Source organism: Myotis lucifugus, unplaced genomic scaffold (assembly GCF_000147115.1).
Source record: "Myotis lucifugus unplaced genomic scaffold, Myoluc2.0 scaffold_0, whole genome shotgun sequence".
NCBI classification, from domain to species: domain Eukaryota; kingdom Metazoa; phylum Chordata; class Mammalia; order Chiroptera; family Vespertilionidae; genus Myotis; species Myotis lucifugus.
The window spans coordinates 38926226-38953562 of NW_005871048.1; the positions used below are offsets into that span (position 1 = coordinate 38926226).

The 27337-nt window shown below is 41.9% G+C and overlaps 1 protein-coding gene and 1 pseudogene across 1 annotated transcript in view; one reads left to right on the top strand and one right to left on the bottom strand.

Moving 5' to 3' along the window:
- The window catches only part of ANKRD31 (ankyrin repeat domain 31), a 123640-nt gene extending 96530 nt beyond the window's left edge, over window positions 1–27110 (top strand). The window contains exons 21-25 of the mRNA XM_014453789.2: window positions 786–882; window positions 7097–8093; window positions 12204–12344; window positions 21098–21200; window positions 26786–27110. Of these exons, the coding sequence (XP_014309275.2) occupies window positions 786–882; window positions 7097–8093; window positions 12204–12344; window positions 21098–21200; window positions 26786–26904 (1457 nt within the window). The 3' untranslated portion in view covers window positions 26905–27110. The remainder of the gene's footprint in view (window positions 1–785; window positions 883–7096; window positions 8094–12203; window positions 12345–21097; window positions 21201–26785) is intronic.
- LOC102436807 lies at window positions 18459–18830 on the bottom strand (annotated as a pseudogene).
- Window positions 27111–27337: the final 227 nt, after the last annotated feature.

Genomic DNA, 27337 nt, shown 5'->3' on the forward strand with positions numbered 1-27337 from the left:
TGATCCTGGGAGCGTGAGGCCTCGCAGCTCCGCTGGATCCCGGGGCCGTGAGGCTCGCTGCTCGGCCAGCTTCGGGGCCGTTTGGCTTGGCTCCACCGCTTGGAGCCTATGTATGCAAATTACCCGCCATCTTTATTGGCGGTTAATTTGCATATGACCCTGATTAGCCAATGCGAAGTGTAGCGAAGGTACAGTCAATTACCCTTTTTGTCTTTTATTAGATAGGATATGTACACACAAATATATACACTACTACAAAGCATTTACAGCAGTCTCTTTTATAAAGTAAAATAGAGGTGAAGCAGGGGGGTGAGTGGGATACTCTTACTTTTCCTCTGGGTAAACATTCATATTGTTTGAAATTATTTTTTACAACGATAATGTATTTTATTTTGCATTTAAAAAGTAAATATTTTAATAGGCAAAATACTTACCTTCCTATTTTATCTTCCTTTACCCCCCTCATTTCACAGATAAGGAAGCTGACCATAGAGGTCATGTGACTTGCCCCGTTTCAGATTAGTCAATAGGGTAGCAGGATTAGAACTCAAGCTGGCTGGCTCTTTCTTGGTACAGTGTTCTTACCTATAGATGTTAGGGTACTTCCATATGGTGATGTAAGTCATTAAGGCTTGATTTATATATCTGGACCACTGATATTGGGGAAAAGGGTAAGGAAATAATAACTTTTAAAAATTAACAGCAAGGCTGAGTCCTATGTGACCAAATTCAACATTTGCTATCTCTCAGTTAACTGACTTTTTACTTTATTACTGTGTTTCTAGAACAATACACTGAAAAGATGTTAGAGATAAAAGAGATTATGGATAATGTGCTTGCCAAACAGAAGGCAGAAAGGGATGATCTGGCTAAAAAATACAGGTGAGTGGAAAAAATAGGAGTGTGTTAGAGTTATTAGAATTTATACATTTTTAGCTATAATAGTTAGGCCTAGAATTTCTTAGGATACAAATTCTTAAGACTGTTGCTTAGGACCAAAAAATAACTTTATCTAATCTATTACCTCCACAGGGAATTGTACTTCCCAGAAAGATATTTTTCTTCATTACTAGAAATATTCAGGAAACCAAAAGTTGTAGAAAACTTGTCTACAGCCAAGAATTTTATGAAAGCCTTTCTGGTCATGAATCCCCAAAATAAATTGTTTCCCTTAGTAAACTCAATTTTTTTTACATTAAACTTTTTTTTTTTTTTTGCTATTACAGATGTTGTTCCCCTAAGCAGTTTAATTATGTATATTTATTTGTTTTATGTACTTCTAAGTTCTCAGGGTTCTTAAGGAGTTTTATTCTGATTATATGGGTTATATACCTCTTTTCATCCTTTTTTTTTTTTAAATCTTCACCTGAGGATATTTTTCCATTGATTTTTAGAAATAGTATAAGAAAGAGGGAAAGACAGAGAAATACCCATGTGAAAGAAACACATTGATTGGTTGCCTCCTGCACATGCCCTTACCAGTGCATGAGCCCTTACCAGGCCTGGGGCCTGCAACCGAGGTACTTGCCCTTGACCAGAATTGAACCCGGGACCCTTCAGTCCACAAGCCGACGCTCTATACATTTAGCGGAACCGGCTAGGGCTTCTCATCCTTGGTTGAGAAAGATGTTATACTAGAGGCCCGGTGCATGAATTTGTGCACCAGTGGGGTCTCTCAGCCTGGCCTGCGGGATCGGGCCAAAACCAGCTCTCTGACATCCCCTGAGGGGTCCTGGATTGCAAGAGGGCGCAGGCCAGGCCAAGGGACCCCACCCGTGCACGATCAGGGCCGGGGAGGGACATGGGAGGTTGGCCAGCCAAAGAGGGACTGTGGGAGAGTTCCAGGGCGTGTCCTGCCCATCTCGCTCAGTCCTGATCTGCTGGACCCCAGCAGCAAGCTAACCTACTGGTCAGAGTGCCCCCTGGTGGTCAGTGCATGACATAGCAACTGGTCGACCGGTTGACTGTCTGCCCCCTTGTGGTCAGTGCATGTCATAGAGAGCAGTTGAGTGGCCTTAACATATCATTAGCATATAATGCTTTGATTGGTTGAACAGACGACCAGATGACTGGACACTTAGCATATTAGGCTTTTATTATATAGGACTAGAGGCCTGTTGCAGGAAGATTCCTGCAAGAATAGGGCTTCCTGAGACCATAGTGAAGCAGAGAAGGGAGTGAAGCCCTGCCCTCGGCTCCCTCCCGTCTCCACCGCTTCGCTCCCTTTCTTCTCCACTGCCTCGCTTCCTTCCTTCTCCACTGCCTCGCTTCCTCCCTTCTCCGCTGCCTCGCTCCGTTCCTTTTCCACTGCCTCGCTTCCTCCCGTGTCCACCGCCTCGGCTCCCTCCCTTCTCCACCACTTCGCTCCCTCTCGTGTCCGCTACCTCAGCTCTGCTCCTATCTCTGCTACCTCCGATCCGTTCCCTTCTCCACCTCTTGGCTCCCTTCTGCAGTGCTTGGCTTCCTTCTACACCAGCCGTGGGCAAACGACGGCCTGCGGGCCGGATCCGGCCCATTTGAAATGAATAAAACTAAAAAAAAAAAAGACTGTATCCTTTTATGTAATGATGTTTACTTTGAATTTATATTAGTTCACACAAACACTCCATCCATGCTTTTGTTCCGGCCCTCTGGTCCAGTTTAAGAACCCATTGTGGCCCTCGAGTCAAAAAGTTTGCCCACCCCTGTTCTACACTGTCTTCAGTCTTCGCTGGGCACCTATGTATGCAAATTAACCGCCATCTTTGTTGGGTTAATTTGCGTACTCTTCTGATTGGCTGGTGGGTGTAGTGAAGGTACAGTCAATTAGCATCTTTGTCTTTTATTAGTGTAGATATTTTCTTGTTTGGGCATTATCTATTTTTTTTTCTTGTGATGAGAATTTTTAAGATCTGTTCTCTTAGGAACTTTCAAATATACAATACAGTATTATTAACTGTAACTACCATGCTGTGCATTACATCCCCATGACTTACTTATTTTATAACTGGATGTTTGTACTTTCTGACCACCTTCACTTATATCAGCCACCTCCTGCCCCCCACCTCTTGTTCTCGGAATATCTATATATCTATATATCTATATATCTATATATCTATATATATCATATATAGGTGAGATCATAGGGTATTTGTTTTTTTGTTTGACTTTCACTTAGCATAATGCCCTCAAAGTCCATCCATGTTATCACAAATGGCAGGATTTCCTTCTTTTTGTGGCTAAATAATATTCCACTGTATGTGTGTTACATTTTCTTTATTCATTGATGGACACTTAAGTTGTTTCCATGTCTTAACTGTTGTGAATAATGCTGCAATGAATATGCAGATATATTTTTGACCCTATTCTTTATTCACATGTAATATTTCTTTTCCTTTATATTCTTGTCTTACAATCCTTTGGCATCCATTGCATATTCAGATTTTTTTCTGAACTTATTTTAAAATCAGTTTTTATTTTTATTATAAATCTATCTTTATCCCCATTTTTCTTTACTATTTAGTGAATAAGTATCATAAATTCCTTTCTATAAAGCCAATGAGCTTATAAGACCTACAGATGGGGAATTGAATAAAGGAAGCTATCCACTGAGTGCAATGACTCTGGGGCCTTCAGGGAGGTTCCGGTGCCTTGCCTGGGCCCACCTGGCATTTTCTAGGGGACTTTGGAGAAGGCTAGCTTCAATTTTTCTTACATCCTCTGATTTACAAGATACTTAGAATTTTGGAAATTCCTGATCAGTTAGGGTTTCAAGTGTAAATCCTTATTAAAATTGCTGTAAGACTTAAAATCTTACAAACTAAAGAGCACTTTTATTTTGTGCCTGAACTCTTTGTTTCACATAGTTTTATTTTTTAATTTATTTTTACTTTTAATCATTTTTTATTTTTCAATTACAGTTGACATACAGTATTAGATTAGTTTCAGGTGTACACATCAGTGATTAGACATTATAAAACTTACTATGTAATTTTCCTGAAAAATCTCATACCCATCTGATACTATATATAGTTATTAGAATGTTATTGACTATATTCCCTGTGCTGTACTTTACATCCCCATGAATATACTATAACTACTAATTTATACTTCTAAATCCCTTCATCTTTTTCATCCATCTCATCAATCCCCTTCCCATCTGGCAACCATCAAAATGTTCTCTGTATCTATGAGTCTGTTTCTGTTCTGCTTGTTCATTTATTTTTATTTTTTGATTCAATTGTTGATAGATATGTATTTATTGCCATTATGTTGGTCATATTTTTTATCTTTTTTGTTCTTCTTCTTCTTAAAGAAGACCCTTTAACATTTCATGTAATACTGGTTTGGTGGCAGTGAACTCCTTTGACTTTTCTTGTCTGGGAAGCTCTTTATCTGACCTTTAATTCTAAATGATAACCTTGCTGGGTAGAGTAATCTTGGTTGTAGGTCCTTGCTTTTCATTGTTTTGAGTATTTCTTTTTTTTTTTTTTAAATATATTTTATTGATTTTTTACAGAGAGGAAGGGAGAGCTTCCTTGAGTGTATCACTCATGGAGGTGATAGCGGTGTAGTTCAGTATGGTCTGAAGCTGTCCACTGAGTGCACTGACTCTGGGGCCTCCAGGGAGGTTCTGGTACCTTGCCTGGGCCCACCTGGCATGAGCTACAGAGTTATCTGCAGATGGCTGCTACTTGGGGTTTGGAGGTACCCAGGAGAGGCCAAGCTCTGAGCCAAGGCAGGCTGCAGCTAGTGCCAGGCCTGGGGCTACTTAGCAAGAGATATGAGGTACACTGAGGCCAGTTGCTGCTTGTTTGAGAGATTTTAGGAAAGCCTGTCCTCTGAGGCAAGAGAGGACAGTTGTATGGAAAAGCCACTGGAAATGGCTTGGATAAGCCCCCAAGTTGGGTAGGGCAGGGTCACAGGGAATCACCAGAATGGAGTGAAAAATGTGATCCAAATTGATGGAGACTCAGACTTGGCACCCCTCTGTCGGCTCTGTTGGGGAAGGGCTCAGCAAAGGAACAGTGGCCTCTGCCAGCACTTTTATCTGGGAGAAAGCTTCTCCCCCAGCTCTTGCACTGATGCCAGACAATTTAGTTACTCCCTGTATGTCCCTGGTTCCTTTCAAGCTGCTGCCCCAATGAGATAGCTCAGAGGGAATAAGTCCAAATAAGTTAATATGTGGGCCCTTTAAGAGGAACTTCCCAGGACTCCAGCAGCCTCCATGTCACTCAGTCATAATCATCGCTGGTTTTTACAACCCAAAGTTATAGAGACTTCTTTTCTCAGCTCTGGAACCCTGGGCTAGAGGTCTGATATGGGGCTGGCATCCCTCACTCCTCAGGGGGGGATCTCTGTAGCCAAGATATCCCTCCCAATTAAAAACTACCACACCAGCCTGTTCCACGCCTCCACCCCTCCTACCGGTCTCTATGGGGCTTCTTTAATTCCCTAGTTGTGGAACTTCCTTTCAGCTAAATTTCAGGCAGTTCTGAATGATGGTTGTTCTAAAGATTAGTTGTATTTTTTATTTTATTTTATTATTTTTTTAAAATATATATTTTTATTGATTTCAGAGAGGAAGGGAAAGGGAGAGAGACATAGAAACATCAATGATGAGAGAGAATCATTGTTCGGCCACCTCCTACACGCCCCTCACTGGGGATAGAGCCCGCAACCCGGGCATATGCCCTTGGCCAGAATCGAACCTGGGACCCTTCAGTCTGCAGGCCAACGCTCTATCCACTGAGCCAAACCGGCCAGGGCTAATTGTATTTTTTATATGATTGTGGAAAGATTTGAGTACCGCATTTACCTATGCTGCCATTTTGTCCGAAGCCTCTGTTTCACGTAGTTTAAAATGTGATATTGTTAAATAAATTCTTTTTTCTTTATTTTCTTGCATTTTATGCTATCAGTTGTTTGTTAATCTGATTTATTCTTTCTGTTTCTTACACTTACATCTACTTTAATACCCAGTATACTTGGAGTTTAGCAGCAACAACTCTAAACTGTGACAGAAAAAACAGATATCTATTTTACTGCTTTCCTTAGAACAGCTGCTCTTAATGGGTGGTTCCTAAGGATCCCTGACACTATTTCAAGGGGTCTATGAAGTCAGAACTATTTTTTAAGAATACTAAAATGTTATTTACCCTTTTTTGCTCTCATTCTCTCATGAGTGTATAATTTTATTTAGGCCACATAGTGTGTGATGACATCATCACTCTAATAGCTAATGGAATGTGTGCTTGGGTATTCTTGTGTTTTTAAATTTTTTCAGTTTTATTTTCCAAACAGTGAATATTGATAGATATAACCCATATAAACAAAAGCTCTTTGGGTTTCTCAATAATTTTTAGGAGTATAAAATAGTCCTGAGAACAAAAAGGTTGAGAACGACTGGAAACAAGGTGTCACAGGATGTCCAGAAGGTGGTAACTGTGGAATATAACCAAAAAACGGAGGTGTGGGCAAGCCATTTTCTCCCACTTCGTCCTCCATCCCTGAGAGATTGGGTTTGGGGAGGCATATGGGTTAATGCTTGTCTGAGTAGTCCCTCTGGACTTGAAAATGCTCAGTACAATTACAGTAATTACTTGTTGAACTGAATTTCTCAGATTAGCTCAGGCATAATTATTCACAAAACAATCTCACTCTTCTAAAATTAAGGGAACTTGAGTGAAACTTCCAAATTTTACTTCTTTATACACTTTTCCACTGTAAACAGGTAACCAAACTTGAAACGTAAAGAATGGTGTTCCTCCTCGGCCACCAATTGCTAGCTTCCAAGTAGAAGACTAGTAGATATCTGGATAGACTACCCAAGTTTTGTTTCTCTGTTAGGGTTGACTCATAACTGCTAAATAATGATCTGACTATAAACGTGGGTATAAATGTGGATAACCACACTGCCACCTCCTTAGAAAGGCAGACTCACTTACCTTAAGAGTCAGTTCCTCTCAAAGAAAATGCATTTACAAAGACAGAACCTTGTGTACTTTGTGGTGGTCAAATTTAAATCGAAAGAAAGTATCTTTAAAGTGCAAATGACTGCTTTTTAAAAAGCTTTTTACTTTGTTTGTATTTTTGTTTCTTCTGTTTCTTACTATAGGGTTTCCATAGAATCATTTAAGCATGGTGTCCTGAGAGAACAACTGGCTAACTTGGCCATGAGACAGAAGAGCCTTTTAGTTGTGGCAAAAAAACAGAAAAAAATAAGCCAGAAAATTCAAAACTATAAGAATGTTACATCTGTGTCTGGTCTTAGTTTGAGGAAACTGCCATCCAGCTCAGAGATCTCTTGTGAAAAGGACAGCCAAGAGCTTACCAGCCTGGAAAATTCAGTGCAGCCCCAGGCGGGTTCATTTTCTCCTGCCAGCTCTGTTTGTGAAAGCATACAGGAATCACAGTTGTCTCTGGAAACATGGAACGACAGCCAAAATATCAACACTTGTCTAAATTTAGAGACAGTGAGAGGGGAAGAATTTTCTGAAATTAAGCTGAATTCTAGACGAAATGTCAGTGACTATTCCTTGGATGAGTTTTCAAAATCCAGACCTTCAGATGGCACTAAGAAGATTAAATTACCATCCCAACCTGTTGCTTTTATTGCTCAAGCAGAGTATTTACAAAAAGAAAATGATCTTACAGCACATACAACCAAAGGTCATGAATCCTATAGTCCTTTAGCACTAACTGGCCCATTAAATACATCAGAAACCACAAGTGTACTTGTCCCAAATGCCCATTCATCCACTGGTATTTGTGGTCAGACTCTTTCCAATTATGATCCAAAAAGAGGAAACAAGAGAACAGCTTCCCAGCAACCACCTAGGGGGGCATCAAAAACCCTGACACATCCAGATATTGATGACTTAGGCAGTGATATGGGGCATCAGATGAAATCATATCTTAAAAATTCAGCTTTTGCTCTTCCATATGCAAATGACAGTCAGAGCACCTCCTCCTCTGGGTCTGGCCCTCAGCATACCGCAAAAAAGCCTTTCAACTACAGCAAAGCTCCTAAAAAGAAGCGCATGCAGATAAAGGATCTGATAGCACTAGGAAGAATTAATCCAGGAAATAACATTTTGGAATTCAAAACACAGGTATCTTTTTTTTCTCTAAAATGATCTAAATTTTAAAAGTGAATAAACTTTGCTGTTGCATAGTGTAGGCATTTACCTCCAACTAGTGAAATGGGGTTTGGCTGGGCTTCTTGAATGGAGGGACCACAACCATTGTATTCTTAGCAATTGAAATCGTGCTTCTAGAATTTCCCTATACATTTTAGTCACAAGTATCTGTGGGCTCTCAGACCGAAATTATATTGCACCAGGAAGGATTTAAGAGCAACATAAAAATAGTAAGCTGGAGCTGGCTTTGATTCCAAAATTTTGGAAACTACCAGTGTACTGCTGAAGCTTCCCCTGATAAGAGATAAGTATAAATTCATCTTCCATAGAAACTTTGTTGTTTTTCTGTGTGTGTGTTTTTTTAATCCTTAGCCCAAGATATTTTTTCCATTGTTTGTTTGTTTGATTTTAGAGAGAGAGAGTGGAAAGGAGGGAGGAAGGGGGAGAGAGAGAGAGAGAGACAGACAGACAGACAGACAGACATCGATTGGTTGCCTCCTGCACTCCCTGACTGGGGCTGGATATTGAACCTGTAACTGAGGTACGTGCCCTTGACTGGGAATCAAATCTGCGACCCTTTGGTCAGAGGGCGGGCGCTCTAACCACTGAGAAAATTAGCCAGGGCTGAGTTTGTTTTTACAAAAAAAAGTGACTTGGAGTTTGCATAAATGTGACCCACTGAAAACAATATCACATATGCATAAAAGTACAGGAAAGGAAAAAAGGTTCTGCTAGAAATGCTGACAAAAGAGGCTTCCTCTCCTCCCTCCCCACTTTCACTTTTTGAAAGAGGAATTCAGAGTGGCAAAGATTGCAGAGTCCAGGAATGCTTGCTTTCTTATGACCATCCAACAGATATCAATCCAGGCTAACTGGAATTTAATCTGAATGACCTATGTTTTCAACCCTTTCCATCTCTGGGTAATTGGGATTTTCCTAGTTAGCAAGCTTTACTTATAAATTAGGAGCAAAAAAACACACAAACATTTAAAGCTTCAAACTATAATTTAAAGACCAAATTAGTAGTTTGATCTCAGATTCCTTAATGTTCCTATTTGCTTGCCTGTCAACCAGTTTATTGCTAAGTAGTACCTACCTCAGATTAGCCAGAGCAAATTACATTTTATTTAGTAAATTAGTTTCATTAACTCATATTTTGACAGTTGTGGTTAATTCTCTGGATTAGCTATAATTAAATTTTAATACAACTTTTCATATTAACAGTTTTATTAAGATGTAATTGACATACAATACAATACACATATTTAAAGTATACAGTTTGACAGTTTTGACATATGTTTACACCTATGTAGCCATGACCACAAACAATATACATCAACCCCCAAAGCTTCTTTGTGTCCTTTTGTACACCTCCTTCATCTGCTCCCTTCCCATGCCAATGTCTAGACAATTATTGGTATGCTTTCTGTTCATATACATTAGTTTGCATATCCAAAAATTCTATATAAGTGGAATTATACCATATGTATTTATTTTTGTCTGGCTTCTTTCTCTGAGCATAATTATTTGAAATTCATCCTTATTGTAGCATGTATCAGTAGTTTGTTTATTTTTATTGCTGAGTATTAGTTCATTATATGTATACTAGAGGGCCGGTGCACGAAATTCGTGCACTGGGGCGGGGGGGGGCCCTCAGCCTGGCCTGCACCCTCTCGCAGTCTGGGAGCCCTGAGGACATGTCCGACTGACAGCTTAGGCCCACTAAGCCATCAGTCAGATGTCCTTAGATTGCCACGGAGGCGGGAGAGGCTCGAGAGGCTCCCACCACTGCCGCTGTGCTTGCCAGCCATGAGCCCAGCTTCTGGCTGAACGGCACTCCCCCTGTGGGAGCACACTGACAACCAGGGGGCAGCTCCTGCATTGAGTGTCTGCCCCCTGGTGGTCAGTGTGCATCATAGTGACCAGTCATTCCACCATTCGGTCATTTGCATATTAGCCTTTTATTATGTAGGATATGCTGTAGATGAGGCCCCCTAGAACCATAAGAAATGCAGAAAATTCACTGTTAACTTATTCTCAAATTGCCCCCACTTAAAAATCAAATTGCCCCCCTGTGGGGTGTGTGCTGCACCTTGGGAACCACTGGGCTTGACACTTTTCCTCTCTGAGCTTCATTTCTGAATACATATGCATATACCATGGAATTGTAATCTCTTCTCTGCCTACCTCACTGGGTTGTCATGAGGAGGTTCTGAGCTAATAAACCTAGAAATGTTTCATCAAGTAAGTGATGTCTAAATGGGAAAGGATTGTTATTTTTAAGCTCACGGGTACCCTCGCAGGTAGCAGGTGCTGATTAGGGGAGGAGGGCGTGATTGTTTCCTGGGACTGTAGCTATCAAAGCTTTGCAGAGGGTTCCTCAGGCCTCGGGCAGGCTCTGGCCAGCAGCCCTGTAGTGGTGGTCGTCCCTGGAGATGCTGGCTGGGAGGGCGGTAAGGGGACACTAAGGGGGCGGCGAGGCCAAAGGGGGAGCAACTGTCAAACCTCCCCACTTGGTGCCATTCTTTAAATTGTATGTGGCCGTTTCACAGCTGTAGGTGCTCAGGGCAGGGCTCCAATCTCCTGGAGTGGGGTGGGGGCCAGGCCAGGGCAGAGCCAGGTGGGTTAGGAGGGCGGGTTTAACCGAAGCGCCTGGTGAGGTTCAGTGCGCTTCTGCTGCAGAGACGGAGCCGCTGCTATCAGGGGGAATGGGTCTGACCCTGGGGGGCCACTGGGGCCTGCCTCCACCTGGGTCTGGAGTTGTAGGGAGGAGAGCATGCCCGGTCCCAGCGGAGGGGGCCCAGCAGTGGCGGGCTGCGGGTCCCGGGTGTTTCAGGGGTGCTGACGGGTCGTCGCCATTGTTGTGGGCACCCCTGGTAGGGGTGGCAGGGGAAGAGATTGGGAGTCGGAGGTGTGGGCTGCGGCTACCCCCGAGGCTGGGTCTTCTCCCTGTCCAGTCAGCCTCCCTGTTCCCCCTGGGGGTGCAGGGGCTGGGGTAGGGTATCCGTGCAGGGGGGATTGGAAGAGCTCCCCGTGGCCGCTTCCTCTTTCTTCTTTGCAGTCTGGGCTTCTGTCAGGTGCTCTCCTCAGACCCCCGGGAACTTGGCTCCAGCCGCCCCACCCCTCCGTGGCTCCCTGCCGCCCCACCCCACTTGGCTCTCCCGGGCCACCCGCCTGTCAGGAGGCTGCCGGCGGGCCCTGGTCAGGGGGTGGGGGTGTGGGGAGAAGCTCCAGTGAAGTTTAGTAAACCCCAGGTCTGCGTCGGGATTTGGCTGCGGGGCCGCAGGGGAATCTGCCTGGGTGGGACGAAATCACGAGAGACCCGGAGTCCCGCCCCGTAGCCCCACAGCCCCACAGCCCCACAGCCCTGCCCACCCTGCTGAACGATCATGATGCGAGGGCGTCCCGGATAATTTGCATATTCCTCTATTATTATATAGGATTATTATATAGGATACTATAGTTTATTAATTCATCTGTGGTAGACATTTAGATTGTTTCCAATTGTTGGTTGTTACAAAAAAGGCTACTATGAACATTGATATACAGTTTTGGTCTGACACAGACTTTCATTATTTCTTGGGTAAGTACTTGAGAGTGGAGTGGCAAAATTATATATGGTAAATGTATATTTAACTTTTTAAGAAATTGCCAAAATTTGTAACATTTTACATTCCCACCAGCTATCAATGAGAGTTATAGTTCCTTAGCCAACACTTAGTATGATCTGTCTTTTAACTTTAGCCATGCTAACATATAGTGTAAATATGTATATGTACTATAGTATATGTGTTGTGGTTTTAATTTACATTTCTTAATGATTAATTATGGTGAGTATCTTTTCATGTGCTATTTGCCTTCATATTTATTCTTTTGTGAAATGTCTGTTCAAATCTTTTGTTCCCTTTTATTGTTTTCTTGTTTTTTTATTAAGTTTTAAGGATTTTTAAACCATTGTTTTCATATATTTTGTTTTTTGGTTGCGTCAGGTGCTAGGGTAAATCTGGTCCCTGTTACTTCATGGCCAGAAACAAGTTCACATATTTCATCTATTTTTTAATATTAACATTTTTTTTTCTTCAGGAGACTACCCACAAAGCCAGTGTTTTATTGAGTGGTAAAATTAAGGTAGAAAATGGTCAGATTTATCAAAATCCAGTCACCTGGCTCAAGGATCTTCTAGGAGGTGACCGTCATGTGACCTGGAATTATGCTTGGAGTAAGGTGGGTCATCTTTCACTTCATGCTCAAATGGAAAGATACATTTTTTAAATATATTTTATTGATTTTTTACAGAGAGGAAGGGAGAGGGATAGAGAGTTAGAAACATCGATGAGAGAGAAACATCGATCAGCTGCCTCCTGTACACCTCCTACTGGGGATGTGCCCGCAACCAAGGTACATGCCCTTGACCGGAATCGAACCTGGGACCTTTCAGTCCACAGGCCGACGCTCTATCCACTGAGCCAAACCGGTTAGGGCGGAAAGATACATTTAAAAAAAATGATAAAACTACTTATTTTTCTTTTAAAGAAAAATGCAAGTTCTCCAAGCTCATTTTTGTCCCCAGGTGTCCCTTCTGCAATATGCTACATGCTTTCTCCCACAACTTCTATTTGCCAGCATTCCCTGGGGGCAAGGGCTTCCTTCCTTGCTCCTTACTTCGTCTCAGAAATTTGAATGCCCCAATTTTCTTGACCCCAAGTGATTTCAGGTCCTTGTGACTCCATGTAGAAAATTTGGAACCACTGTTGACTTTAATAATTTATTAATATGTTATCAGCATTCTGACAGAATCTTCTCCTAAAGACAGAAGGAACCAGCAAGGGCCTTAAGACCCACAGAAGTTATGGTTCATTTTTGTTTGAACATAGTTTTATCTATGAATTGCTAGCTCCCCCCAAAAGAAATATTTCTTTTCATTCATACTTCCCAGACTTAGTAGCCTCCCCCTCAGTTCTGTCTTCTGACTTACAAGCCCAGTCTGACCACCAATTTGAAGACTATTAATGACTGACACCCTTGAGGTCCAATGACCAGCCACCTCCAGATGTCTATGGCACCACTTAAGGGACAGTCTTGCAATGATTTACCCAGGAAAGTGTGAAAATTGGACATCCACCATTACTGTTTCACAGAACTGCAGATGTCTTCAGCCTCCACTCACTATTACAGTAAGCCTCAGTCCAGCACTAATAAGAGGCATAGTTTCCTCTTTTTTTGTCCAAGCCCTGCTCACCCTTTCTCATAATCCCTGCTCTTGGTCTGTGTCCCTAACTACAGCATTCTGGTCTCCTAGACCTTTGTGGCAGGTGCTTCCAGAACTCTTTCAATTCCTTATATCAGTGCATTTTAAATTGTCTCTGTATTATATTTTCTCTGTCCTTTTTTTTTTTTAACTTTCAACCCCTGGAGTCAACTGGCCATCTGCTTTCAATTCACCCTGCCCAATCCTTTCCATGGATTCATAAATCATATTTGCATATTAGTAATTAATACTTAACCCATGGAAATTCCTTTTTTTACATTTCTTAAACTTATGATAGATTATATTATTTTGCTGAAACTGAGTCTATGCTCAGTATAAATATGGTACTGATTGCTATAGTTTAGGTTCTTTTGAGCTTGACATACCTCTGTTACAGTGTGCCTACTGATGACTCAAGACTCCTACTCTTTTTCTCTACTAGAACTATTGCATTCTCGCTTTTGAATAACTAACTGTGACATCATTTAGCCCTCACTCTGTACTTCACTTACATATCACATTGCTTCTGATCTTTTCTTATTAGCCATGTAAATTAGGGTTGTATTGTTTAACATCTATGTGATAGTGAAGCCAAATGCAAATGTGGACATCAATATTAGTGCAAATCTTGGATATAAGATACTCATACAGATTATCTGAACAGGATTATATTTTTTAAAAATTGTTCTAAAAACAGGAACAGTTTTTAAAATTTCTATAGGCCATGCATATACTTCTAGTAAATACTCTAGGCCAGTGGTCAGCAAACTGCGGCTCGCAAGCCACATGCGGCTCTTTGGCCCCTTGAGTGTGGCTCTTCCACAAAATACCAACTTCTGCGCATGGGCCATGAAGTTTCAATCACACTGTACGTGCGCGCCCTCGCGTGGTATTTTGTGGAAGAGCCACACTCAAGGGGCCGCAGTTTGCCGACCACTGCTCTAGACTAAGAAACTCTACTCCAGTGAGTTGCTTTATTTAAATAGTTTATTTTAAAAGCCTCTTTTAAAATGTACCACAGAAATTGCCTCTACCTCCTCTTGTCTTGAAGTAACTCCTGAATTCACAGTCACTTCTTGATGAAGGGAACTTTTGTTACATTGGTAAATATGAACATTTTAACTGACTAGTCTTAAGAATGTTGGTGAGGCTATGGGACCAGGAATGGTTGGTTGTCAGGCAAGAAATGCCATAAAACTAGGTCTTGTCCTGCATCAGACAGAATGACAGAGCCACAAGACCAAGAGATGACTCATACTTCCTACCCAAGCAGCTGCGGGAATCCTGCTTACTCCCATTGGGCATCACGACTTGCTGTCACTGACAGTCTCCTGGCTGTTAGCTATCATCCTGATATGGCAGAGTGATCTCTCTCTCTGTGGGAGACAGGAGACCATGCTTGTTCCTGATACCACCCTTGATAAGTTATATGATGTGGGCAACAGTTTTCAATCCTGCCTACACATTAGAATCACTTGGGGAGCTTTTAAATCTACCAGTGCCTAGTGGACTCCAGGCCCTTAGCTTCTGACCTAATAGTCTGAGTTAAAGGCCAAGTGGTAATATTTTTTAAAAGGTTTCCAGGCGATGCTAATGTGCAGCCTGGAGTGAGAATCACTGATCAGGTCAAATCATTTAACCTTTCTGAACCTGTTTTCTTATGTATAAAATAAATAATGCCAATGGTCTCTAAAGATTTTTCCAACATGGAGATGCTAGGACTTGCGTAGCACTGTGTGTAAAACACTTTTATGTATATTCTTTCACAAAACTCCTAAGAAGTCAGAAGATCACCTATTATCTTTATTCGTGGATGTGAAACAGTATTGCTTGTGGTTAGTGACTTGATTAGCCTCAAGGCCAGTAAGTGCCAGAACTGGACTAGAACCTGATCTGATTCCCTATGCACTGTTTTCTACATTTACAACAATATCACACACAAGGGACGCCCACTTCCTTTTCCTGGAAACAGCTTGCCCTGAATTCAGAATCATTCAGCTGCCTTTATGAATTTCTGCAAAGACATATTCTTGTGCAGCAAAAATGGCCCACTTCCACAGGGAAAATGCCTTTCTGTGATACAGGTGCAGTATGAACATCATAGGAATGGCAATGACAGTTCAAGCCCTGGACACGACTTATGCAGATAAAAAGTAAGCTGCTGTTTGGGCAGTGACTCAAGGAGCACTGACAGATCTCTTTTGCAAACACACTTCCCATCGTGACGCTTCCCTGTCTGAATTCTACCCTCATAAATGTACTCCTTTGGATATAGCATTGACTTTTCTCTATGGTTTCCCCCTCACCCTACACACTTTCTAAAAAAATTTCTCACACCCTATGATTAGGAATATCAAGATATGGAGAAGTTGGGGTAGGAATACAGAAAGTGATGGAGATTGTTTATCTGGACAGACAGCCTCATTCAGTCCATTAATTACACTCCCAATGTGTCATAACTTAAACCTCCTGTGAGTCCAGCTTCTACTCAGGAGGAGATGGTTAGAGATGTGGGCCCCTTTAAAATACAGATATCTAGCCCTGGTGGGTGTGGCTCCGTTGGTTGAAGCATTGTCATATACACCAAAAGGTCTAGGGTTTGATTCCCAGTCAGGGCACATACCTAGATTGCAGGTTCGATCCCCAGTCTGGGCACATACAGCACACAACCAATGGATATTTTGCTCTCTTCCTCTCTCCCTTCCTCTCTCTAAATCAGTGGTTCTCAACCTGTGGGTCGCGACCCCTTTGGGAGTTGAACGACCCTTTCACAGGGGTCGCCTAAGACCATCGGAAAACACATATATAATTACATATTGTTTTTGTGATTAATCACTATGCTTTAATTATGTTCAATTTGTAACAATGAAAATAAATCCTGCATATCAGATATTTACATTACGATTCATAGCAGTAGCAAAATTACAGTTATGCAGTAGCAACGAAAATAATTTTATGGTTGGGGGTCACCACAACATGAGGAACTGTATTAAAGGGTCGTGGCATTAGGAAGGTTGAGAACTACTGCTCTAAATAAACATATCCTCCAGTGAGGATTAAAATACAAATATCTGAGGTGTGAATCCTAAAGACATAAATAATGTGAAAGGCCTGCTGCTCTTCTCTTGCCTCTAACTGCATAGGGTATCTGGGGGAAGTGGAAAGAGAGGCTTCAGGATGGTGAGTAGGTGAGGAAGATACCTGTCATCGTTTCCCCAGGATCAGCTCTTCCAAAGCAGTTACTACAATTACACTTTGATACTCTTTTCTGTCTTGTCTTTTGAATTCCTTAGAAATATTTTAATATTCTTAGCCCAAATGTGTTTTTATCTTGCAACGAACTTAAAGAAATGAACTTTGCCTTTTTACTCCCCCTAAGATGGAAAATAATTTTTCTTTTCTCTTTCATCCTCTTGGAGTAGTGAAAGTTGTTAAGACTTGCTTCTTAAAACTTAAAATGCTTCTTAAAACTTAATTTGATCATCCATGAACAGATTCTCAGTAGTCAATACTAATAACTGTTTTTCCTGAAGATCTGTGAAAAATGGGCTGGTACTTTCAAATAAAATGCAGTCCCAGCAGGGAAACAAATTCTTGAACACTTCTTTAATATTCAAAGGCAGGTTATGTTTTATATTCTTTTATTGATGCATGTTAATACATAAGGTATAGAGAAACATTTGTTACTGCAATTAATGACAGTTGATACCATACTTTATTTTCAGAGACCTAACCAAAATAAAGTTAATTGATCATTTCACTTGGCTCATTCACTACATTTTCAGAATAGTGGCTGCCTGAATTGTCCAACCACCCCAAACACCTACATGCACACTTCCCACACCCCACTTCTTTCCTAAATATGATATTAGGGTATCAGCATAGACTGGTTTCTGAGGAATAATGGATCTCTGCTCTACCTGTGGCCTCAGGGTGAAGCACCCTTTTAGCTCTACCTTTTAGAAAAGTAAGAACACAACAACTTACAGAATATACCTTACCCTGAGCTACAACTCTCTTATCTGTCCTCATCTGGGGGAAGGTTGCATCCCATCAGGTACCCTTCATCAAAATGGGCTTTGGATGGTAAAGTTGCTGAGATTGCTGGAGGTTATGTAGCCCAAGACCCTATGAACCCAGCCTCTGTCAGGGCAGGCATATGAGCTAGATTTGCATCTAATGAGATTAGTCCAGGAATTAGTTTGTCATAGACAGATGTACTTTATTATTTTTCTACTAGAAGCCTGGTACACAAAATTCATGCACTTGGGGACAGGGGGGAGGGGGTGTCCCTCAGCCCGGATTGCAAGAGGGTACAGGCCAGGCCGAGGGACCCCACTGGTGCACACTTGGGGACCGGGGGAGGGGGGTTGGCCAGCTGGGGAGGGATGGCAGGAGGGCTCCAGGGCGTGTCCGGCCTGTCTCACTCAGTCCCAATTGGCTGGACCCCAGCAGCAAGCTAACTTACCAGTCAGAGCATCTCCCCCTCTGGTGGTCAGTGCACATCATAGGAACTGGTCGACCAGTCCACTGTCTGCCCCATGGTGGTCAGTTCACATCATAGCGACTGGTCGACCGGTCGACTGTCTTCCCCATGGTGGTCAGTGCACGTCATAGCGAGCAGTTGAGCAGCCTTAGCATATCATTAGCATATTGTGCTTTGGTTGAATGGCCAACTGGACACTTAGCATATTAGGCTTTTATTATATAAGATAGTACAGTAAATACACAAACCAGTAGCATAGTCATTTATTATCATTATTAAATAGTATGTACTGTACATAATTGTATGTGCTGTACTTTTACACTGCTGACAGGACAGTAGATTTGTTTACACCAGCATCACTACAAACACATGAGCAGTGTGTTGCACTGTGACATTAGGATGAGGTGGCTTTAGCCAACTGGAGCACAGGTACTAATGTGAGATGGACAGATTCCAGAAGTGACCTAGTGCCTGCTCATTTAGAGATCTATTTATTACTATCCTTGTTCAACAAATCACTCTATCTTGTGGAAAATAGATTTTAAACTCAGTGAATTTGTTGTTGCTGTTAACAACTGATAGTCAATTTATTTAAACAGTTGATTTAAGCATCCGCAATGGTGACTGCAGCCTCCAACTCCTGGCTCAGTACGATGGAAGGAATCTGTTTAACAATCTCAGAAGAGCTGTGCAGGTCAATGAAGTCACTGTAGATCCTTGTCTGAAACTGATCCCAAGTTTTAGAACCCTCCCCACTGGGGGTTTTTTGTAGTGATTCTCTGGGTTTTGGTAGGCATCTGAACTGGTCCTTTCACTTTGAGATTCTTTTTTTTTTTTTTTGCACCTCTGGTCAAGTCAGCATACAGCTTCTCCAACCGTTTTACATTGTGGCTGGCTAGAGTAATTATAATTCGGTGAATTGCCACCTCTGGTTCCATGGTTCCACGGGTGTCTTTCTTGTACCTTTAAAAGCCATGGCTGTGGCTCAGCTTCCTGACCGACTTGTTTCTCGGTGAGTCAGGAGCAGGAGCGATTGGTCAGACAGTTGGAGGGACACTTAGCATATTAGCCTTTTATATATATAGATTACCTAGCACCAATGATAAAAATGTACTTTAAATCTGAGATATAGGTGAAAACATACTGAGCCTCCACATTGATGAGTGTATAAGGTGTATTGTATATTGTCAGGGCATAATATGAACAAAATCCATTGTTTCTAATTTTGGTTGTTTGGAGAACTGACAGATGGCATTTGGTGCCTTGCCCTTCTCCAATGCAAGTGAGGAGGGGTTAGCACACTGAATAGCCAGGTCTGTTTCATTTCCATTACCAGGCTTCTTTTGGTCATGGGACTGAGCCCAAAGGGTGCCTAACCCTGCCAGATTCCCTAGGTCCTCCTCACTCTGTTCAGTAACAAGCATTTATTGACGATGTGGTAGACAGTATGCCAAATGATTTTCATATGTTATCTCTTGTAATCCTCACAACAATTTAATAAGCCAAAGATGCTTATTTTATAAATGTACAAACAGACTTAGAATTTAAGAATCTTGCTTAAGATCTAGGACTTCAGAGTCCCCTCCTCCCCCCAGTTTTGCCAGGAACAATGTGAAGTAGAGTATGACACAGACTCTGTCTTCAAGGAGCTTATAGTTTAATGCAGACAGATACATTAACCCATAATTTCATTTAAATGTGATAGGTGCCTTGACAGAAATATGAGCACAGAAGGTATGGGAGCCTAGAGGAGGGTCATTACTTGAGTTAAAGGTTTATTAGGAAGGCATCTTGGAGGAAGTGGTGTTCAAGTTAAGATGATGTAAGTTTAGCTGCAGTGAACCTAGCTTCTGGGGTATATTATCAGACTATCCTAGAACTAAGAGTGGAAGACCCAAAGACAGGCCCAGAATATTTCTGGTAGGTGTTTGCCAGTTTGCCCCAGCTCAGCCCATTCATTGTAGATATTTCTAAGCTCTAACCTTTCAGAGTGATAAACAATAGCTGAGTTCACAAACAAACAAACTTGGATGTATAGACCCACATGTTGTTAATCTAATCAGTTAAGTATCTGATTTCTTGAAAAGTACCATTACTTTTGTGGCTAAACTTTATTAATGCAACATAATTTTTTAAAAAGTTTTAAAGTATCAAGTGCCAAATAAATGGTTGTTAAATAAGTGAATGAATAAGAGAAATAATCATATACAACAGGGGTCAACAAATATTTTCTGTGAAGGACCAGATAATAAATGTTTTATCCTTCATGAGCATATAGTTTCTGTTGCAACTACTTGATCCTGTTGTAGCACAAAAGCAACCATGGATGTTAAGTGAACAAATGGTGTCACTGTGCTCTAATAAAACTTTATTTACATAAATAAGGTGGCAGCTTGAATTTGGTTGTGGGCTGCAGTTTACCGATTCATAATATATAACAGTCAATACTTTACCAAAGTTACAATTTGCTCCTTATAAAATGTACTAAGGGCCCAGTGCATGAATTCATGCACGTTGAAAGGAACTGTGGGCCGTGAGGTGCCGCAGGCACAGGGGCAGGTCTCAGCCCATCCTCCACGCCCCTGCCCGGCCCCTCCTGCCACGGCCCCTTGTCCCCTGTCTGCCCTCCTGACGCCACTGTTCCCATGTGCTAACGGCGCCGGCCCTGCTCGAACCCGCCAATGGCGTGGAGTGATTGGGGCCAGTGCCAGCAGTGGGTGCAAATGGGGCCAGGGCCGTCAGTGGGTTCAAGCAGAGGCTGCTGCCCCGACCACCCCTCAGGAGCAGGGGGAGGTGGAGAAGGCCTCAGGGGCGATCAGGGCCATCAGCCGTCGCTTGCACCCACTGATGGCACTAAGTGATTGGGACCGGCACCGGCAGCGGGTGCAAGTGGCAACTCTGGTGCCAGCTGCAGGTGTGAGCAGGGCCAGCACCGGCAGTAGGTGTGAGTGCCGGGCAGGACCGTGGCACATGGGAGCAAACAATGTTCAGTAACCACCAGAGGCTTGCCCCAATGACAGCAGCCGGCGCCCCACCTTGGTCTGGCTCCCCTGCTCACCTGCTCCACCATCCTGCCTCGGGTAACGCCCGCCATGTTCCGCCATGTGTGCCCCCTGGTGGTCAGCACACATCATAGTGACCGGTTGTTCAGTTGTTTTGGTTCCAGTTGTTCCACCGTTCGGTCTATTTGCATATTAGCCTTTTATTATATAGTTTTTAAATTCTGTGCTTAATTATATGCAGGTAACATATCTGGGGAAGGAGCTTTTAAAGTGTGTTTCTGAAGAAGTACCCATACCTCCAGAACCAAACTTGGTACCTCAGCAACATCAACCTTGTCTTCCAGGTATGTGCAGACCCACACCCATTTCTTAGTTATGGGAACAACACACACAAACCTACTGGGAAAGCATTCCTTTTTTTTATTTTTGTCGTCTTTTTCTTTCGGGTGAAATTCACATAACATTCAAATGACCATTTTTAAATGAACAAGTCATACACAGTGCATTTAGTACATACACAATGTTGTACAGTCACCACCTCTGTGTAGTTCCAACACTTTCATCACCCCAAAAAGAAACCCCATACCATGCAGCAGTTACTCCCCATTCTCCAGTCCCCCATCCCTGGGGTCTACCGGTCTGCTTTCTATCTATGGGGATTTGCCTATTCTGAATGTATCTTAGAGAGAGAAGGAGGGGTAGGGGGAGGAGAGAGAGAGAGAAAGAGAGGGAGAGGAGAGAGAAAGAGAAACATCAACGTGAGAGACATATCAATTGGTTGCCTCCTGCACACACCTGGATTGGGGTGGGGATAGAACCTGCAACCCAGGCACATGCCCCTGACAGGGGCGGGCCGACACTCTAGCTACTGAGCCATGCTATATCTTTTTGTGGAACAGCCACACTGTTTTCTACAGCAGCGGAACCATTTTACATTCCCAACTGCAATGTACAAGGCTCCCAATTTCTCCATACCCTCACCAACACTTGCTGTTTTCTGTTTGTTTATAGCACTTCATTGTTAACCACAGATGATTCTAGGATAATTAAGGAAATGATACCCTCTGCTCACAATTTCTTTCTCTTTACTTTGGGTAGATTTTTTAATGTCATTATTTGGTTAGTTTTTCATATTTTCTAAAAATATACTAAAATAAATCTTTGCTTATTAGTGTAAACAAATACGATTTATCTGATGAAATAAACCTTAGCCTGAGAAAACTGAAAAGAATGTAGTCTTCACCAATTAGCTGCAGATTTTGAAATGATCTTAAAGTGGCAGCACACATTTTTGAAAAAGTTAACTAATGTTAAGTTACCCTTCTCTGCTGTAGTATTCCCTCTTTTTTCTCCTTGTCCTTGCCCCAGACTAGTTGGGGACAATGTAGACCAGTGATGGTGAACCTACGACACGCGTGTCAGAGGTGACACGCGAACTCATTTTTTTGGTTGATTTTTCTTTGTTAAATGGCATTTAAATATATAAGTCTTTGTTTTACTATGGTTGCAAATATAAAAAAGTTTCTATATGTGACACAGCACCAGAGTTAAGTTAGGGTTTTTCAAAATGCTGACACGCCGAGCTCAAAAGGTTCGCCATCACTGATGTAGACTGAGAAGAGGTACAAATCAGAAGATAATAATACTGAGATAACCAGTCAAGAACCAAACAGGGATTACTATCACCACGCCCCTAACCAGGGCGCTCTAGGGATGTTCCCTTCCTTACAACAAACCCCAATAATTCAAAGTACTTTCCTCTCCTGATACCTAATCCACCCTAACTTCTGAGGTCCTCCTTTGTCTCCTTTGTCTCCCAAACTGGCTCCAGAATAGGATGCATTTCCCCTTATTTTCTGAAGACAGCTTCAAACGTGCTTTTTATCATTTGGGAGAAACAGATTTGGTAAAACAGCAATTGTGGTGAAATTAAAAGCCTTAAGAAATGAAAAGGAGTTTGTGTAGTAATTTATGGTTTTGATTCCTGACCCTGACTGCAGATCTATCTAATTCAGGTTCCTGGCGTAGGGTCCAGGAACCTGAATTTTAAAAAGTGATTCTTATGCAGTCAGCCTGACCTATTACTCTAAACCTATTACTTTGAATGACTAGTAGTATCTGACTTCTTATGCAGATAATAATTGGAAAACTTGATACATTCAGTCCTTTATTTTGATTTAAAAGTACACCTGCTCTAGTGCTCACAGGCACTTCTCTCTCTCTCTCTCTCTCTCTCTCTCTCTCTCTCTCTCTCTCTCTCACACACACACACTCTTGAAGGAAAGCCAAGTAAACTCTTCTCGTAGATTCTAATCTCAAAGCAGAACTGTAGGTCTTCTTTATACACAAAGGTTATCTGTTCTTCAGATTTTCTAGTGATATGTGATAGGTACATGCCAACAGGAGCCAGGCCAAGAGGCGTGAGAGTTTAAGAAATTTTATTATATTCTCTCACAGCGGGCTGAGACTATTTTGTCAGTGTCAGTGTTACAGAATTTACCAAGCGACCGAAAAATACACTGGGAGTACTCGGAGATCCAGGATAAACCCATTTATTTTCAGATGTACTAGAATAGTGACTCGGGGGGTCAGTTCTCCAAATCCTGAGTGAGTGAATATGGAGGAAGCTTTTCCCTTATACCCTTCGGTTTGTTTGTTTTCTATCTGTTTCCCAACTACCAGGCTTTTGTGGTGGGCTTCCACAGCCCGTCCTCAGTGAGTAGATGGGGAAGTTTGACTGTATCTAAATGCCTGGTCTGGGTGGTGTCAGTGACCTCCCCTGGAGCTAAGCTGTTACATTCTTTGTTTATGGCCCCTTTGTAAATTGTGAGTAATTAGGAAAACAGGTCTTGCTAGACCAGATTGTGAAGAGAGGGACAGTGACTTAATGTAGGCTATCAAGAATGTACATTAGGTTACTGGCACAGATTCAGATTGCTAGCCCTCCCAAAATGTCTTATATTCCCCATCATCAGCACCGAGGGAGTGTTTATGTTCTCTTATATATGGACTGGGTCAGGGTTGCACCAGCCAGCTCGGTAGCTGCCTGAACAACAGGATGTCCTTGGAAGATAGCACAACTCAGGCAAAGGGGAGCGCCTGAGTCAGCTGGGGAGTGTATCTTATCTTCTGCAGGTGCAGGGCGTTTGCTTCAAGCTATGGGAAAAAATTATAACAATATATTTCAGAAAACATGTCCAAACAGGATAGGCCATGGGTAGTGCATCCTAACAATAGGCATGCATTTCCACCCCCAGCCGTGCATCTCCTTCCTCAGAGGGACCACAATTCCCTGCTAAGTGAGCATGAAATAAAAAAATGGTTTCTCAACTGCTGTTTCTGTTGCTGGCAATGTAAACAGTTTCTTGTTACTAAATTCTGAACTATCTTTCCTTTAGATAATTTTTAAAATATTAATGCTAATTTGAGAACGGTGGAAGTGCCAGAACCCACTTCTTACTACCTTGATCTGGGACTATGAATCTACAGGCAGGTCCCTGCTGACATTCTGTAGGCTGCTGTTAGAGTTTTGTTTGAACCTTCTTGATTTAGGATTCTTTTGTACTTATTTTTGTGGTACCTTACAAAAATCCAAAGACATGGCAAGTTAGAAAAGTGCTAACTCTTTCATGGGGGCTTAATATCATTTGTTCATTTGAAAATAGAACATGCTTTTTCAGGAAAAAATAGACTCTTTTTGCAATGATAACCATGAACATCTACTTCTAGCTTTGTGACAAAGAATTTTTCCATCAGGGGCACTTAAAAACATAAAATGGTCCTTGACTTACTGATAATCTGTTGTAAATAAGTGACTTTAAAGAGTTTTCATCATTTCGGTGCTGTTATTGTGCTTCATTTCTCTGTAAAAGTATAAGTAATAGAGCACAGACATCCACAGATGCTTCTGTTTTATGTGGTTAAGAACTTCTTAAACCGTAAACACCTGAGGAAGATGGGTGTTTGATAACAGCAGAGTGTTTATTTCAGCTCCTATTTACAACTCTTAATTCTTTTTCATTATTTTCATCATGTTTTTCATACTGGTTTTATGTTTGTTTTAATTAATTTATTTTTTAAACTTATCTTTATTGAAGTATTACAGATGTCCCCCTCTTTTCCCCATTGAACCCCTCCACCCTGCACCTGCCCCCACCCCCAGGCCTTTACCACCCTATTGTCTGTGTCCATGAGTTATGCATATACATTTTTCGGTTAATCTCTTCCTACCCATGGCCCCCCACCCCCACCGCCCTTCCCTCTGAGATTGGGCAGTATGTTCTATGTCTCCATGTTTCTAGATCTGTTTTGTTCATCAGTTTATTTTGTTCTTTAGATTCCACATATGAGTGAGATCATATGATACTTGTCTTTTTCTGACTGGCTTATTTCATTTAGCATAATACTGTCCACGTCCCTCCATGCTGTCTCAAAGGGCAAGAGATCCTTCTTCTTTACTGCTGCATAGTATTCCATGGTATAAATGTACCATAGCTTTTTTATCCACTCACCCACTGATGGGCACTTGGGCTGTTTCCAGATTTTAGCTATTGTAAATTGTGCTGCTATGAATAGAGGGAGTAGAATGGTTTCTTAGCTCTGCAGTTCTTGTTGGAGATGAGGGACAAGAAAAAGAACCAATGTCCACATCAGTAGCTATTTTCCTAGTTGTTGGGCTGCTGAATATGCGACTGTTCAGAAATTTTGTTTGCAGATCTCAGAGGCATTTTGCCTAGGGAATCTACCTCAAGTGAAAATGAACGTGGGAAGAACTTCTGCACTTCAGTGTGATAGATTGGTTGTCTTCACATCTCCCGATGGAAAAATCCTTTGTCGCAAATCTGCAAGTAGATGATCATGGTTATCATTGCAAAGAAGATGATAATTACTTGACCAATGAAGGGATTTAATTACCATTTCTCAGGATTCTCATTTCTCATTCACAAGAATTCTTTCAGTGATAGAGCTTCCTTCAGGCTCTAGAGGCAGGCGAACCTGGTCCTTAAGCAGAACTAGGAATCCAAGCACTGCTCCACTTAATCCTCCCCAAAGTGAGGACTGGAAGAAATAAACAGCAGGTATTGTCAGGCTGCTTCAGTCTATACGTGTGTGCATGTTCCTGGTATCACAGTGTTTCACCTGTCAGTTCCTATTTCTGCAGATCACAACAGCTTAGGTTTTCTAGGATCTTTCCATGGAATGGTGACAATTACTAATGTACCCCAAATAAAATCCTCTCCTATTAAAAAATACTCAATTTAAACATTTTATATGCAATATTTGAATTATGCTGCTTTATTCCTTTTTTCGACTTCCTACCCTTACTGTGACTGTCAGGGCCAGAATGGAAGCAAAACTTCAGTGTTTGCGATCTCTGTGTGAACACCATGGTGATGACTTCTTGTCACAGATAAGGTGAAGGTCATCAGGTGCTCCTGGCCCTCTCACACTAGTCCCTTTATTTAGGTCTGTGGCTTTTGGGGAAAGGCCACTCTGGAAAGAGGTTTTTTTGTGCAAAAGACCTATTCTTCATCTGATGAAGCTAAGCTAACCTTAAGGAATTTAATTTAAGTAATATTTAAAGCTGTGGGGTTTTTTGAAAGAAGTATTCCCCTCACCCCCAACCTTTATGGGATGCCTTGTTTCAGAAAGTCTACAAAACAAGGCTGCTATAAGGGAATTATTATGTTTTAGATATGGCCCATGTGTAAAAAAAGTTAAAATTCTTTGTGTTGTGACAGTTTAAAACCCAAATTAAATTCACTTAACCCTCTTCCTCTGAAAAAAGGAATTTTATGGACTCATGTATATGAAAATCCAGGAAGAGGTCTTCAGCTTAAGCCAGGGTTCAAACAGCATGACTAGCACCAGTTTCTCTGCTTTCCGTTTCTCAGCTCCATCCTAACAGTCTCTCCTCTCATTATCCCAGAGCTACATGCTTCCAGATTCAAGTTCAGAGGGGAAGAATATGGAACTCTTTCCCAGAAGATCCAACAAAGATCTCTTGCATCTCACTTCACTCTGAATGGGTCATGTTTTCATCCTTAAGTCAATGCCTATTCACTGGTTGGCTTAGATCTAAATAAATTCCACTAGAAGCACATGGTCAGGTGAAGGGAAAGGGATGATTCTTCAGAAGCAAATTAGAGTGGGGTCAGCATTAGATGGATTAATGGCTACTGGGCATCACAAGAACCCAATGCCCACACAGGTGTGTAATTATGAAAACACTTGGGCATTGCTTAGAATTACAAACAGAGCTCTTGGACTACATGGTCTGTCTAACTGAAATTGCCTGGCAAAGGTCACACCCATATTGGTGCTGTCTGTGGACTAAGATTCAGTTTGCTGAGTTATATAGAGCTCATATAGCCCTCTGAGAAAGGACTTTCTGAGACTGTCAGTGAGGATGAGAAGCCAGTTTTAGGATGAATGACTCTAGACTGCAACAGGCTTCTTTCCCAGATCAGCCATGCTGATT